The following is a 17,051-nucleotide window of genomic DNA, read 5'->3' as shown; positions in this document are numbered from 1 at the left end:
GAACCAAGTCACATTCCTGGGTTTTCTAACTTACTTTTTATTATATATACTTATAAATTATTTCTGGCAAAACTTGGAGGTGGCTGATCTGAGAACTGTCAGACAAAAAGCATGTTATAGACAGGTTCAATACAATATTTATTACTTTTTCTGGTCTGCTCATAATGTGCTGTGTTGGTTTTCTGTAATCTAGGAAAAGGGAAATCTCCACTGCTGACGGCTGTGGTGCACACCTTGGAGGCCAGATCTGCCACCTCCTTGGCAAACAAGCACTTCTGCACATTGGTGACGTGTGTGGAAAAAACAGGTCTCAGTGAGCAGAAGGAACTGAATGTTGTGGAAACTGCTCCTCTGTATAATATCTAGATATCAATATTGGAAGAATGGCAGATTACTAAGGCACTGGTGCCACTCTGTTAAAAACAACAAGATGTGATTAGGAACACCAAAATCTGAGGAGAAATTCAGATGGGAGGATTTTTTATTTTTTTTGGTAAACATCCCTAGTTATGAATCTGTTTTTGCTCCTCTCCTCTCCCATCAGTCAAAAAAGTCCTGCTATTGAGCTAGTTATTCTAGTGTGTATCACTCAAGTTATTCTGATCTTCATAATACAACCTGTAAGCCTTAATAAAGTGTAATTATTTGTGTTTCATTTGCTTTTACTGTACCTGGCTGAAACGTTGGTTGTGAAAGAGACACAATCATTTACAAAAGTCAGTGGAGTGGTTCCTGTGATGTCTTCCCACTGAGCTGGTGAAGTACCTCCTAGGAAATAAAAGATGAAGTCACACTTGTTTAAAGGGATCTGAATTTTTACATAGATCTGAAATAGTGCTTTAGGTTTGCACTTTATCTTAGTTTTATTTGTGAAACACCCATATAATGTGGTGATCATATGGAATGGATTCCTTTCCAGAGGGAAGGACATGAAAGGTCTGTAATATTTAAGGTGGGTAATATAGTGCTTGGATTGCAGAAGGGCAGGGCAGAACTGGGTAGAGCTGGTCCTCACCTCTGCAGGATTGCAGAGGGATGGGCAACCAGTGGCGCTGGGTCAACACCGCAACCCTTGTGTCTAATTACAAAAGCTCCCTGCAAAACCGTCAATTCTGGACTTTGGCCAAAGCCATCTGTCTCCACCCCAGCAGTCCCCTGGACAAGAAGGGGGGCAGTTAAGGAGAGAGAAAGGGGTGTTGGGTGGGTGGGTGTGTAGAAAAGGCGGCATGACAAAAAGAGAGGAAGGTGGTGACCCCACACACTGCTGGCTTGGGCTGATTCCATATGCGATATGCAGTACCAAGGAGATGCTCCTGGGGGAAATGCAACTCTTGAGAGAGAGGAAGAGGAAAAGTTTGCCCGGTTTAGAAAAGATATGTTGAATAAATGGGGATGCCCTTCCTTATGCCTTTGCCTGACCTGTTATGCTACACAGTAGCCGAAGGCTGGGTGTCGTGTCTCCTTTGTATCCATTGGTTATCCCTTCCCCTGATGGGGGTGGCACAGGAATTGTCATGGTGATTGGCTTATGGAATTTTCTTCTTCTTGGTTCCACAGTGACAATGGGGCTGAATGTTGCTTTGTTACCAAGGATTTTCTTGACTGTTTCATCTGGAACTGGTTGAGCCTATTTTCAATATAGGAAAAAGAGATTCTAAAGTCATGGGATATAAGATTCTCAAACATGCAATTTATAGTTACAGGTAGGTAGCCATGTTGGTCTGCCATAGTCGAAACAAAGTAAAAAAATCCCTTCCAGTAGTACCATACTTTACCTAGATGTTATTCTTCTGTAAAATTTCTGTTGCTGGTATACACCATAAATGCTACACAAATCTAGGATTTTAGGGTAAAATTCCATTACAGAGTTTTGTAAAATTCAACAAGTCCCAAACTTCGGGTTGTATTCAACTTTTACTCAGCGAAGACCTATTGAATTAATGAACCTAAATTTGTTACAGCCATTGTTTTCAATGGGTCTACTCAAAGTTAGCTGAATACAACCCCTTTCTTCTTCTTTTTGGTATTCTTATCAATTTCAACAATGTCATCTGGTTCACTGAAAAGGGGGACCTAACTAAAATCCAACAACTGCAAAGTGAAAATATCTGTTGTATGTAGGTGGATTTGTGTAAAAATCTGGATTTCATCCAGAGTGCCACTGTTCCCTGCTTAGCAGATGCTTATACTACAGGTCTGAATAAGGTTCATTGGGATGACCAAATGCTAAGGTGGGCAGGATAGGTAAGCTTTTAACAAGTTGCACAGAAGTGGGCATTTTGGCAGTTACAATTTGCCATGCAGGAGGGAGAAGAGCTGCTCCTTTTATTAAGAGGCCAGACTGGACAGTACACCTCTTAGGAAGTGGTGTACTGTGTAGAGGGGAGCGTGTGGGCAGGTCCTCTGCTCACTGTTCCACTTCTGCCATTCGCACATGCTTCCTACACATGTAAGGTTCAATGCATGCAGGTAAGAAATGTGGTTGATTTCCTCATTATATCAGGAATTTGTGTGGGTGGGTGGGTGGGTATGTTGAACTATAGGCATATAGACAGTATTTGCATAATCCATCCTTGTGTCTACATGAAGGAATGGTGGGCAGGCTGAAGCTGCAGGCACTCATTTCCCTCGACCTATTAGGCCAGATCTAGGTAGGTACATCAGGACGTGGGTGGTGCTGTGGGTTAAACCACAGAGCCTAGGACTTGCCAATCAGAAGGTTGGTGGTTTGAATCCCCACGACGGGGTGAGCTCCCATTGCTCAGTCCCTGCTCCTGCCAACCTAGCAGTTCGAAAGCACGTCAAAGTGCAAGTAGATAAATAAGTACCGCTCCGGCGGGAAGGTAAACGGTGTTTCCGTGCGCTGCGCTGGTTCGCCAGAAGCGGCTTAGTCATGCTGGCCACGTGACCCGGAAGCTGTACACCGGCTCCCTTGGCCAGTAAAGCGAGATGAGCGCTGCAACCCCAGAGTCGGTCACGACTGGACCTAATGGTCAGGGGTCCCTTTACCTTTAGGGAGGTACATCATCTGATCCAGCCCCGTTAAACCTTACTTCTGGTTTTCAAAAATGCAAAGAAAGGCTCATCTTATTACCTGCAGGCCCACTCGTATCCGCTTAGTTAATGCTCCTTCAGGGAAGGAAGCCTGGACTCGAGGCACAGTTGTGCTGCTCAGAATGCCACCCTCTGGACCAATCTGGTTGCTTTCTTGCTTAATTCGTGAAACCACAGCAAAGTACTGAGGAAAGTCCTTCGTGACAATTCTGCAGATACGCTTCTTCTCAAGTTCCTCTGCGCTGTCCAATTCTATGCAAGGGAAAATCAGAAATGTTTATAAATATTTATAAATATTACTGCTCAGGTATTATGAGTGGGCTTTTTAAGAGAGTTTCAGCCTTGTCCAAGAAAGTCTTTGGGTTGCTTTGAATACTAACGCATATGTTGTCCTCAATGTAATGTTTTCTGGAAGAACCTCTTCCTGTTCCATTTCAAGGCTGAAAAAAATCTGTAACGGCAAGCTGGACTTAACATCAGTTTTGTTGGATTTGAACACCCAGCCTGAATAGGAATTTGGTGTAACTCAGTAATGCACAGACTGCACTGCGAATACTGATTGGACCGCATGAAAGATACTATTTTATTGACTCATATTTACCCCATTCTGGTTTAACATGGCTATTTCATTTTGATCTGATAAAAGGCTAAGTAATCACCTTTATAATCAACCTCATGACAGAAAGGTGTATTAAGGAAAGGAACAAAACGTGAATCTGCATCCAAACTTTTTTTGTTTGGGGTTTTGGTTTATTGGGAGATAAGAAGTATCTCATAACTCAGTTGGTTAGATTAGCTCATGGTGGTCTGATCTGAGGAAATGCCAGATGAATATAAAAAATATTATTTATGCATTTAATAAATGAATATTTCACCATTCAATGTGCAACATTTCTGGGTTATATGTTCCACTTTTAAAAGCTGGTTCCATTTTTACAGGTCTACAAATTACGTTTTGGTTCTAATATCTAGCTTTGCCAGTAGATGGTGCTGCTTTCACCAAACCCAATAATTATTCCGTCATAAAAGGGAAAAGATACACTGAATGGATGGTTTAATTTATCTCACCACTGAGTTAGATAACAAGTAAGTCAATATACCCAGACCACTCCTATAAGTCAATCAAGATGGCATCACTTAGGATGCTGCTTCCATACCATACCACATAGGGCTGATTCTTCAAACATTTGTCAGTTTCTCTGCCTTTCCTACACTCACAATTGCATGGAAGAAGCAATGTCTGACTCAGCATGTTCCTGCTTACTGCCACTGGCAGCAGTTCAGGTGAACACAAATTTTCCAACTGAATACTTGTGAACATTTTCTAACCCTGGCATAAACAGAAATAGCAGCAAGAGGGGAAATAATGGATATTCAAACAAAAACTAGAAGTTAGAGAAATTATGCAGTGGTACCTGCAGTAATAATAATAATAATAATAATAATAATAATAAATTTTTATTTATACCCCGCCCTCCCCAGCCAAGACTGGGCTCAGGGCGGCCAACAACCAATAATAAAAACAAGTTGATTAAAATACAATTTAAAAGATTAAGATACAACATTAAAACAATTAGGGAGCAATCTCTTCATAGGAGGAGAAAGGAAAAGGAAAGAGGGGGAGGGAATCAAACTGATTCTGAGCCAAAGGCCAGGTGGAACAACTCTGTCTTACAGGCCCTGCGGAAAGAGATCAGATCCCGCAGGGCCCTGGTCTCAAGAGACAGAGCATTCCACCAGGCTGGGGCCAGTGTTGAGAAGGCCCTGGCTCTGGTTGAGGCTAATCTAACTTCCTTAGGGCCCGGGACCTCTAGGGTGTTGCTATATGTGGACTTTAAGGTCCTCCGTGGGGCATACCAGGAGAGGCGGTCCCGTAGGTACGAGGGTCCTAGGCCGTGAAGGGCTTTAAAAGTCAAAACCAGCACCTTAAATCTGACCCTGTACTCCACTGGGAACCAATGCAGCTGGAAAAGCACTGGGTGAATATGCTCCCATGGCAGAGACCCTGTGAGGAGCCTCGCTGCAGCATTCTGCACCCGCTGGAGTTTCTGGGACAGCTTCAAGGGCAGCCCCCTGTAGAGCGAATTACAGTAGTCAAGCCTGGAGGTGACCATCGCATGGATCACTGTGGCCAGGTCGGGGCGGGAAAGGTAAGGGACCAACAGTTTGATGCGGCGAAGGTGGAAAAATGTCGCCTTGGCTGTTGCTGTAACTTGCGCCTCCATGGAAAGGGAGGCGTCAAGGATTACACCCAAACTCTTAACGGAAGGCAATTGCACTAATTGGGGCCCCGCAAGAGAAGGGAGTTGGTCCCTCATCCCCATACCATCCCGACCCAGGCAGAGGACCTCTGTCTTTGAAGGATTTAGTTTCAATCGGCTCCCACGAAACCATCCAGCCACAGCTTCCAAACATCTGGTCAGTGTGTCAGGGATTGAGTCGGTATGGCCATCCATCAGCAGATAGAGCTGAGTGTCATCAGCATATTAGTGACAACCCAGCCCAAAGCTCTGGATAATCTGGGCAAGGGAGTGCATAAATATGTTAAAAAGCATCGGGGAGAGGATTGCGCCCTGTGGCACTCCACACACCAAGGGGTGGTGCGACGACAACTCCCTCCCTAGTGCCACCCTCTGTCCCCGACCAGAGATAAAAGAGCACAGCCATTTATGGGCTATGCCCTGTATCCCCACATCAGCGAGGCGATGGTCCAAAAGATCATGATCGACCATGTCAAATGCTGCTGACAAATCTAAGAGAGTCAGCAGTCCCGACCCTCCTCCAGAAACCTACCAAGCTGTTCAGCAACTGCTCTCTCAATTACCTTAGCCAGATATGGGAGATTTGAAACTGGGCGGTAATTGGATAGATCTAAAGGATCTAGTGAAGTTTTCTTTAAGAGCGGACACACCATTGCTCCCCTGGGAATGTCCCTGTGTTAAGGGACAAATTGATAATTTCAACCAGAGGGGTCTGCGCGATATCTGGGCACGCCCTAATCAGCCAAGACGGGCACGGATCGAGGAGGCAGGTGGTGGGCCTACCAGCTTGGAGGAGTCTATCCACATCTGCAGGGAGTATCTGATCGAAATGTTCTAACACTGGACCCGAAGACAGTCGAGGGGCCTCCAGTTCTGTCACTGTATCTAAATTGGCAGGGAGGTCACGGCGGAGCAACAGGACTTTCTCTGCAAAAAAGCTTGCAAATGCCTCATAGCTGTGGGTTGAATTTGTGCTTAAATTTGGTTGTCCTCCTAAGGACGTTATTGACCTAATTATTCTAAAAAGTTGTGCTGGGCGAGAGCCAGCGGATGCAATGGAAGCTGCGAAGTGAGATTTCTTAGCAGCTTTCATAGCCATCTCATAGGCTTTCATAAGCGTCCTATAAGATGTTCTTGATGCTCCGTCACGAGTCCATCGCCATACTCACTCTAGCTGTCTGAGATCCCGCTTCATTTTCCGGAGCTCCTCGGTAAACCAAGGGGCCCAGTTTTGACGGGGTCGCAGAGGGCACTTGGGCGCAATCTCATCGATGGCCGCCAAAAACCGGTTATTCCAGTCCTTGACAAGGTCATCTAATGAGTCGCCAGGAGGAGCATGGTCCCTCAAGGCCAGACGGAATCTATCAGGATCCACCAGTCTTCGCGGGCGAGCCCAAATAGGCTTGCCACCCAAGCAGGGGGGGAGCGGGAAATCAATCTTGGCTTTCAGAGCGTAGTGATCAGACCATGGCACTTCCACAGGGGGGAGCATGATCACATCTATGCCAGCACCAAAGATCAAATCCAGCGTGTGGCCTGCTTGATGGGTCGGGCCCATAACAAACTGGGAGAGCCCCAGTGTTGCCATAGAAGTCACTAGGTCCAGAGCCTGTGAGGAGGGGGCGGCATCGGCATGGATGTTGAAGTCTCCCAAAACCAATAGGTTTGGGAACTCCAAGACCCAACCTGCCGCCACCTCCAGCAGGTCTGACAGGGTGGCTGCTGGTGCGCTAGGTGGTCGGTACACCAGCCAGACAGCCAAGTTCTCCTTGGTGCCCCACACAACACCAACACATTCAATGCCGGAGATCGCCGGTGGTGGCAGAGCCCTGAAAAAGCAATCCTCCCGGATCAACAACGCTGCTCCCCCCCCCCCGACCCACAGTCCGCGATTGATGGAGGACAGAGAAACCTGGAGGTGTTATCTCATGTAGGGAGATTACTTCGCCTTCCTGTACCCAGGTCTCTGTCACGCAAGCCAGGTCAATCCCCTGCGAGACAAAAAAGTCACGCATGGTGGCGGTTTTATTGCCTATGGACCTGGCATTGCACAACACCAATGACGGAGGTGGGTGATCCCTGCTCGCCCTACCCTTGTCCCTTGGGACGGGGCAGAGATTGGAAGGGGTTCGAGCATCACTGCATCTCAAAACCCTTCACCGATAGTGATATTTAGCCCCACCGCCATTCTTCCCTAGCCCTTCAATAGTGGGAAACCCAGACCCCATACTAGCCTCCCCAATAGAGGGGTAAGATCTCCTCAATAACAAGTCATCTCTGGGCCAGGACTCTTGGGTCAGAATGATATGGGGAAGAGGTGAAGGTTTGATAGGGTAATTATCCCTAGAAGATAAAACCCAACCAACCGCACCGAGCAAAGAAGATGTTCAGTTCCTCTGCCAATGAGGCATCAGTCTTAACCATGTTCCTTGTATTGCTCTTGTAGTTGGTTAGGTGCTGCAGTCGTTGCCACACTTGTTTCATGATGTTATTGGCTAAATAATTTTCCACCTTAAGCTTATACTGTTGTTTTGCTGCCTTAATGCCTTTTTTTGAGATTTATTCTCGCCTCTCTGTATATGTCTATATTCCCTGTCTTAAAGGCAGAATCCTGGATTTTCAGGAGTGTTCTTACTTCAGCAGTCATCCATGGTTTACAGTTCCCATAGAGTCTAATGCATCTCTGCGATGTTACATTATTGATGCACACTTTAATATAGGAGAGTATAGCATCTGTGTATCTATGCAGATCTTGATGTTCAAACACACTCCAATCAGTGCTCTCAGAACAATCCTGGAGCTGACTAAGAGCACCCTCTGGCCAAGTTCTGTTTTTATAACTGACTGAATTCTTCTCCTGAGAGGGATGTACTTCGGACACAGAAAAACTGAAGAATGGTTGGATGTGCCTAAGTGGGGGAAGGGGATTGCCCTGTATGCCTGTTTCAAATTGGAATACGCAAGATCTAGAACATTCTGTCCTCTAGTGTGAAATTTCACAAACTGTTCAAACTTAGGAAAAACCGTCTTTAGGCAGGCTTGATTGAAGTCCCCTGCCACAACAAGGGCGCCCTCTGGGTGGATTTGCTGCTGCTCGGGGATGACGTCATATAGCTTAGAAAGTGCCGCATTGACATTAGCATCGGATGGTATATAAACAGCTATAATAATTATGACAGTTACTTCTCTAGGCAAATAAAATGGCCGACATGTAACTGCCATCAATTCTAGATCTGGGGAGCAATACGTGTAAGCTACTTTGCTGTTAACGCACCAACCATTGTGTATGTAAATACAGACTCCTCCACCCCTAGCTTTACCAGAATCACTGTTTCTATCAGAGCGATAAATTATTCGATTTATCAGCTCAACTGCCGCATCTGGTACTGCTGAATGTAGCCAAGTTTCAGTAATATTTACCACACAGCTCTCACAAAGAAGCTTGTTTGCTGCCATCAGTAACTGTAATTCGTCAATTTTGTGGGCGAGAGATCTGGTGTTGGTCAAGAAGAAGCTTGGCAGTGCTGGTATCTGAAGAAGTGTGCTTGCACACGAAAGCTCATACCAAGAACTAACTTAGTTGGTCTTAAAGGTGCTACTGGAAGGATTTTTTTTATTTTGAGTGCTGGTCTCGTGGGTCTTTTTCGAAGCCGGGTTAACAGACCAGCTCTGCAACCACGTTTTTGCTTTCGCTCTTTTCTCTTTCGCTTCTTTCGGCACTTCCCCCTCCCGTTGACAATCCATAGAGATCCTGGAGGTCTTACTATGCAGTTTGGTATACAGTGGGACCTTTGAAACTCTCTAGTTATCCCTATTTTTCTTGTGAGCCCGATGTTTACCAGTTTTGTGCGGGAGTAGGTGAGGTATTGGGAGCTCAGAGCCGCAGCGTATGAACGCGCCGCCATCTTGGAACATTAAGTTAAATGAGCATCATTAATTCACTTCTGTAACAAATAACTGGGATACTGAAATATATTTCTTAACTGCAAATAGGTTCTTTGATTGGATGGTTGTGTATTTTTCTGCTGGCAAGCATAACAACATATATGGTATTATATCCATGCCACATGGCACTGTGGTAATGCTATTTGTATAGTCACCGCCTAATTCACCTTTAATCATTCAAAAACAAACCCAGCCCATGTTTCTACTTGCTATTTGCCCAGGCCAAAACAGTAACAGTGCATATGTACCTTCATTCATGCCGTTCAGTATTTCAGTGAGGTTTTCATGCCTGCTGTCATACTGATGTTCCTTCCACGTTTCACCGTTTTCACTTCGAAGCACAATCAGTTCTCTTTCCTTTCCTCGCATCGATCCAAAATGAGGGATTTCCACTATGACAGGACTACACCAAATAAAAGAAGAAGAGGAAGCAATTCATATTGTACATGCATTTTTTCAGTTTACTAAGTGCTGCTCCCTTACTCAAGAGTTGTCTGTCACACAGCTACAAGTGCGCTCATGGGGGGGAAATGGTTAATAACTGGCAAAGCTGCAAAACCCTTTCCAATTCAAATTGCAAGGTTTTTTGTTTGTTTGTTTTTGTTTTCAATAATCCACTCCAATTACACACTTAGATAAGCACGCACAGGAGTGCTGACATACATCAATTTACACAGACAACAAAAACAAGTTACAAAAATGCATATAAGCAAATAAAAAGAAAGGGTTTCAGCAGGCAAGCTTAGATCCTGCACTTGGCTATGCATACATAATGCTATTTACTCAGGGCTGTGTGTACTCGGCACTTAACACACATAAACATTTGGCTGTGTCAAAGTAACCCATGTTCCGTGTCTAGAAAAGCTGAATTCTTTCAACCAGCATTAATATGCAACCTAAGCCAATCTGGACAACTTATTTGAGTCTGTACAATTTATTCTGCTTCTGCTAGTCACAGGAAGAAGTAAGAAGCAATGCCAGGGCACTGATGCACAGGACCCTGATTGCTGGAAATCTTCTTTATCAACACTTTGTTTTGAGACTTCACCTGATGCTCTCCACCCAGTTGCAAACTTGCTTTTAAAAATTGTTTCTAAAAAGTGAAACTCAGAGTTTGAATATTGCTTTTCTTGTGCTTGAACAACTCTGTGCATATGCAGTGCTGTTTACTTAGGGCTGGGTGGGAGCTTTGACTTAAAATAAAGAAAATGGGGTGGGGAGAGAAGAGAACTGACAATTTGCACCAAGTTTTTCAAATATATTGTAAAGAAAAGCTCATTTTCCCAGCCAATATATATTGTGGAAATTCACCAGATTTGCAAGTTTTGCTCACTTTGCCTGATTTAAATATATTTAAATACGCTAAATAACTTTAAATATGTTTTAATCTTGGGAGGAGTAAGGAGGTACAGACGTAGAAGGATATAAAAAAGCACTGAAGTTCCATCCTCTTACCACTGGGCAATCTTAATTACCCATGCAATTTCAAGTCCATTTGCACAATCATAAAGACTAGAAAAAACAGCAACCAGGGAGAGCACTGAAAGTCTCAGGAAGCTGAATTTGGCACCCAGTACTACAGTCTCTACTTTTCTGCCCTTGCACAGAATCACAGAATACACACAGCCCTTTAATAATTATCAACGGGCAATGCACCAGCATAGGCAAAGACCAACTTGATTCTAAGGTGTAGAAGAGACACAGTCAGATATAAAACAAAAAACAAGCAAACATAAGTTCCATTTTGCTGGCATGCCATATTTACATTGGCTTTAATGGAAAGTGTACATTTTGATCCAAGGAAATCTTTCATACAAAGAATTAATGCAACTGAAAATATATACAGTCTAATTTTATAAAATAACGTGCAGCGCAATCCAATGCACGAGGAGTTCAGTGGGGAATAAGCCTGCAGAAGACTGGGCTATGAGAACCTGTATTGTGACTCCTATTTTCCTCCAGCACCATTTGTGTGAGCATGTGTTTCTTTTCAAGCACTCCATATACTAAAGCCCCTGGTAAATATTGATCGTATGGGGACAAAACTGTAGCAGTTTTAGTCACTTATGGGGGCATCTGCATGTCAGAATGGATTGATGTGATCTTCCTCATATGCCAAAGAAAACTTGCTGGTATTAGTCTATGAATGTAGAAAAGATTGGCTCAACAACTTAACCTGGAGGATTTGAGGAAATATTTTGGTCCTTCTTACTTACAATCAGTCCAGGGGCTGGGGCTGCCTGTCCACTTCCTTCTCCCTGGCCTAAGTTTGCACTTGTAGAACTTAGCAGGGAGGAGGATGGGTACAAAAGTAGAATTAGTTTGCTCCATCTGTCACTGGCTCTGGCCTATGTTGGTCTCCCTGTCTTCCACACTTTCACAATGGGCACCAATTCAAACAGCTAACTAATCGGTAGTCTAGCTCTTGGCTGATGAATTCAGCAGAACAGGCCTGCACAACCTCTGACCTTTTAAAACCAAACACACGTATTTGTGGTGAAGGGCTTGCAATCCCTCCTACCCGCCTCCATGTTAACAACAGAAAGAGAGATTTATTCAGCCTCTGATGGTCAGCCATACATATCTGGTGAGCTGTGCTCAGCTTGGTGGGTAAAAAGTTGTGTAGGCCTCTGACAGAACCATGATCTTATGTAGTTGTATTTATCTTGGGTTGCTGGTCGGATCCATTTGCACCCCTGTTTAAATAATACACCTAGTGTTACCTGACTGTGTGCCTTCAACCAAAGATTACAAGAGCATAATTAAGTGGTCAGTGTAATAAACGAACAGGTTGTTTTCCGTGCCTTTTTTCTTTTTTTAATAAAATGGAAATCTTTGCTCATGGGCAAGGAAAGCCTTTGAAGTATTCCATCAGAGAAACACGAGCAGTTATGGATTATGCAGCCTTAAGACATTTAAACAGACAGTATCATTAATTTCCCACAGAGGTTGTACTTAGCTCTGCTCATATGTATGTATATATATATAGAGAGAGAGAGAGAACACCTCACCATTCTGCATAAACATCAAAGAGTAGCAGCAGTACTAGCTGAGACTTTCTTCAGCTGTTACACTTTATTCTTTTACAAGGGAGAATCAGAAACGGTAATAGCAGTATTTTTTTAAGGCAATTTAGGGTATGACCCAGCTAATTACTTTTACATCTCATTGATTTCAATGGGTGCATTAAGCCATTGTTTAAATCACCCCAATGGGATGAAAAAGTGCTCCGTTTCTGACAGATTGTGGATTTATTTTTGTGAAGCGCCAAATATTCTAGTGTCGCATTTGGTTATTAGTTCTATCATCTCAACAAGAGATGGATGATAGCAGCTCCACTTGTTTACCTAATGTTTGTGCAGGCCTTGCAAAACAGAAAATGTTTAAGCCCATTGAAAACTATCCTATGAATACAATCTTTGCAGGCGAATATGTCAGATACTGTCTCACTGTATAAGACGCACACAGTTTTGTGCATGAACATAAACAATACTCACAGAGAAGGTATTAGACAGGTATTGAACACAGGACTTGGAACAACATGCTACGTTAGAACCTCACAACCTCTGAAGGCAGGCAGTCAAAATAGTCAAATCTTCCCGAGATTTTAAATATGAATATCACAGTTTTCTAATAATTGTCAATAGATATATACAAAATTCATACTTTGTTTTCAAACCTGAAATATAATTCAGTTTTAGAAGGGTTAACATTTTCACCAATCTTATTCAACCAGATCATTTACTGAATTTTATTGAACAAGACAGAACTTTGGTCACAGGGGTGGCCAAACTGTCACTCCTGGGCATTTCAAGATGCATACAGAGAGTTAGTGGCATTCTCAGTGCATTGGCACACTCTGAGTACATCATGACTCAAGCAATCAGTCACCCACCTATACATCTGGGCCATAGCGGGATGGGGAATTAGATCAAATTCTAAGTTCTTAGTGTTTAGGCAGACTTTTCATGCTTCTTAAGTGAGTCTCGCAAGTGATGAGCTACAGTTGTCTGAAAACAAAGAGCTAAACTAGAAGTGATGTTTATCATGCAACTGGGAGTTTCTTCCCATTGCAAATAGCAGCTGTGCAGGAGTAACAATCCTGTTGAGACCACAATGGAGGCAAAGAGGTAAAAATATTTTCCCCCACTGTGCTGATGATCTGGATCTACCTCCCACCCATCAGGGTGCTTAAGTATTTATTTTTATATAAAAACAACAATCACCAGCAACTGCTATTTGCATGATTATGATTGTGTCTAGTTTGGCCCAGAGTTAAAGGTAAAGAATGAGTATCTATTGTGAGTACTCAAGCACATGAAGATTTTGGTATATATTAATTATACTTATATCTTGCAACCCCCTGGAAACTTTCCCCAGCTTCAATAATGCTATGGCCTCAGATGTTCTCAGGCCATTCATAGGGCCCTTGGGAACGTGCTGAACACAGAATTCAGAATAACATTCTACATTAAACATCACAGACTTCAGATACAGGTAGAATTTCTAGGAATGTGTTTTTTGAACTTCTTTTTGAGTCAGTAGCAGATGGCAAGGGAGATGGACTTCCCACTCTCAAGAAAACATAACTTTATCTGCTATGGAAGCTCAGGATATTAGGGGTGGTTCTGTGGCACATTGTAAGATCCCCTTTTATATGCTGTAAGTGATATGTTAAGACCTCGTTACTGCCTCACATGAGCTGAGTTTACACATTGGAACATTCCCACTTGGTTGCACAATGTTGGGGAAGGTCGGTAATAGAGGAACTTGTATTTTTAGGAATGCCTGGCCATCATTACTGATCTTCTTATTGTGATAAAATCCCAGGGTCCTGCAGGAGACAGTTTGAACACCACTGTCTTAAGCTTATATTTAACCACCCCTGTCTTACAAATACTTCCTTGTTGGTCCAAATTTGGCAAAGCTGTTTATTTGTGCCATAAGCTGGCTCCAAAACCATGCAAATACCTTCTCTACCAACAGAACTAAAACAGGACCATGTGTGTGGTGTCGCTGTAGTGCTTTTTAAAAGGTGTAGTCAATGCAGCTGAAACAGTCAAAATTGGTTAAAACATAGGAAAAAAGCACAAAGTTATGAAAGCAGAAATGCTTGCCGTGAATTCCACATGCCTAGAAGCACAAGATCAATTACAGGAGCAGTGCTAGAATAAAATCAAGCCACTATGATTTTTTCTTTCAGTGACAGTTAATCAGCTGAAAGCTTTTGTTGTTGTTGTGAACCAAAAAATAAAAAATTAAATAATGGGAATGACCAAAACACAAAACAAAAAAAGCAAGTCAGAACAAAAAGGAATTAAATAAAAAGAAAAGAAAAGAACTATAGACATTTGATATCTTTTCTTAGAAACATCCTACCCAATAAATTTTGTTCCTTGAGGCCCAAGCTGCAGGATTCGGCTAACCATGCTCTCACCCTCATTTAGAGGGGGAGGATTGGTAGGAAGGTGCAGTTTACTGAATAACATCCATGCAGCAGGAAGAAAAACAAGAGGGGAAATTAGGAACAAACTGTCATTCCCGACAGAACTTTCTACTGGGGACCATGTATGGTAATGAACAAAATTTATCATCATATATAAATTTATGTACTCCCATATCATAGTGGATTGTTTCCCCTAATGTTAGCTTTGGAAAAGAAAAAGTCTGCTGTTGGCATTTGTGTTAGTATACGGCTCAGAGTAGCTGCTACAAAATTCACATTCAGCTGCACATTCTTCTCTTGGTAAATGTTTGCAGCTCTCGAGGATGAGCGGATAGTTTGTACAGAGTACTCCTTTAGAAATCAATGGCATTCCATAATCACTGGGTGCTGGGCATATAATTCAGCAGTGCTCCCAACATCCTGCCTTTGTATATCTGCATGAATCAAGAATAAGAGAGAAGGTTTTGGGTCCCCCCCCCCCATCCCTTAAACATAACATATTACCATAGGAAAAATAATTCATGATACCATAGAGAATTTGGCCTAAGATAAAATTACAGTCCTGTGCTTACCTAGCAAAAGGAGTGGAAGCCTACCTCCAATCCTCAAGTTATTTCAATTTTAAAAGACCCAACAACTTAGATCCATATGGTAAAGGAAAGCAAAACTATAGATGCAAAATGGCAGCCAATAATACGATTCACAGAACAACTCACCCTAAAAATTGTGCTCCGGAAGGCCCCATTTCTACCAGTCTACTAGCCAATCCTTCTCCTTCAACCATTGGTGGAGGGCTGGCCAGTTTGTGCCTCTTTACCAAGCGGCAGGTGATGCGAGTGGGCGCTGTGCATTTACGTGGTGGAATAATAATCCTCATGCCATGATGACGGCTGCCCCTCATTGAACCCCCGCGTGCATCAACCATAAAACTAACCAGAAAACTGCAGGAGAAAAAAGACAGAAAGAAAGTGTCATCAGGTAGTTTAAAAAATAAGTATGAGCGCAAATGTTGACTAAAATGAAACCAATGAGAAAGAAGATCACGTAAAATAAAAAAACAACACAACAACATTCCTATACATGTCAACTGATAAATACCCTTGTACCTTGTGCTAAGGAAGTGGACATCAGCAGAATCCTCAGAATGTCTACTCAGAAGTAAGTCACACTTTGTTCAATGGGATTTATTCTCAAGTAAATGTAGTATATCCACTAACCTGGGAATAAGTCTCACTGAACTTGATGGCTTACTTTTGAATAGACGCAACATAGGCTTGTGTGAATACTCACCTTCCTAGCAGAAGGTATGACAGTAATTCTTAGAATGACCATATGCATGAAGTTCTACTATTTTACTAGCAAGACAAACATTTAGTCAAAACTTCTTTGTTGAATACAGTGTCAAAGTCCAAACTACTAGGGTTAACTGTGTCTTCATCTACTATTATGAAAATATTAGTGTATTATTCATGCACTAATTGGCTACATGGCACCATTAGACAGCCTGCTGCAAACATCCTGTGTTTCTTTCAAAGAGCAAGTCGGACATGCACAACAGAACTGCTCAGTATTATGATAGCTACTTATTTTGTTTCTGCAAACCCATTGTTCTACTACTGAGATTTTCTAGGTCTTTAAAGCACAGAATTAAACACGAAGGGGCAGATTCACAAAATGGCTTTGGTAAAAAAAATCTAATTTTCTTTAGCAGCTGGATATCAGCAACAGGATGACACACTCCCTCTTCACCTCTCCCTTTCTCAGTGTTTACATTCTCTTTTAATAGAACCACAGTTAGATTACATGCAAAATAGGGAACCATGCTTTATTTTCATTTTATTAACCAGAATCTTAAACCATCTTCAAGCAGGTGTTTAAGATCCTGCTTAGTAAATTGGCATTAAAGATGCAATCTTTTACAGACATTGAATTTGATGGGACTTGAATAGATGTGTATAAGATTGCCCTGTAAGTCACAGTTCCATTTTTGGGATATAATAGCCTAACAATGGTTCAATTAAATAAGGATGTAAACTATTAATGGTGATTTCATCATAGTGACATGAAAATGCTACTACACATTTTAGGGAATGAGCTGGATCCAGATTAAGTTAGTTGAACTTAATTCCCATTAAAATCAATGGAGCTTAAGTAGTGATTTCAACAGGAGCTACATTCAATTAATTCAGTCTGATGCCAAGCCACTGTCTTTTTATTGGGCTCATGCCACAAAATGCTGACAGGTCATGGAGATGCACAGTGCATGGATAAGACCATCCTTCCTGGTTTTTTTCAAACAACAGGAGATATGCAAGCCCAACTATGGGGGATATGAGGTGCTACTA

At 42.6% G+C, this 17,051-nt stretch overlaps 2 protein-coding genes across 60 annotated transcripts in view; one reads left to right on the top strand and one right to left on the bottom strand.

Annotated features, from left to right (window-relative positions):
- ANK3 (ankyrin 3) overlaps positions 1-17,051 on the bottom strand; it is a 393,167-nt gene that overhangs the window by 35,159 nt on the left and 340,957 nt on the right. For all 38 annotated transcript variants that reach the window (XM_081004830.1, XM_081004842.1, XM_081004817.1 and 35 more), the window contains 5 exons: positions 15,423-15,647; positions 9,509-9,663; positions 3,095-3,306; positions 1,420-1,627; positions 672-768 (listed from right to left, as the gene is read on the bottom strand). In XM_081004830.1, coding sequence (XP_080860956.1) covers positions 672-768; positions 1,420-1,627; positions 3,095-3,306; positions 9,509-9,663; positions 15,423-15,647 — 897 coding nt within the window. The remainder of the gene's footprint in view (positions 1-671; positions 769-1,419; positions 1,628-3,094; positions 3,307-9,508; positions 9,664-15,422; positions 15,648-17,051) is intronic.
- Positions 1-17,051, top strand: part of LOC308476903 (uncharacterized protein) — a 70,045-nt gene that overhangs the window by 48,619 nt on the left and 4,375 nt on the right. For 4 of the 22 annotated variants that reach the window (XR_013986165.1, XR_013986166.1, XM_081005072.1 and 1 more), the window contains one exon: positions 194-655. The exons of 17 other annotated variants lie outside the window; for them this stretch is intronic. Coding sequence is in view for 1 of the 5 variants with exons in the window: in XM_081005072.1 (XP_080861198.1) it covers positions 194-366 (173 nt within the window). In the remaining 4 variants the exon portion in view is untranslated. Of the gene's footprint in view, positions 1-193; positions 656-1,566; positions 1,704-17,051 lie in introns of those variants that run through there. One more of the 22 variants, XR_013986164.1, reaches the window with a different exon arrangement.

This window comes from Podarcis pityusensis (genome assembly GCF_964106645.2).
Source record: "Podarcis pityusensis genome assembly, chromosome: 5".
NCBI classification, from domain to species: domain Eukaryota; kingdom Metazoa; phylum Chordata; class Lepidosauria; order Squamata; family Lacertidae; genus Podarcis; species Podarcis pityusensis.
Note: the sequence above shows the minus strand (reverse complement) of the source record. Positions and strands in the feature narration are given on the sequence as shown.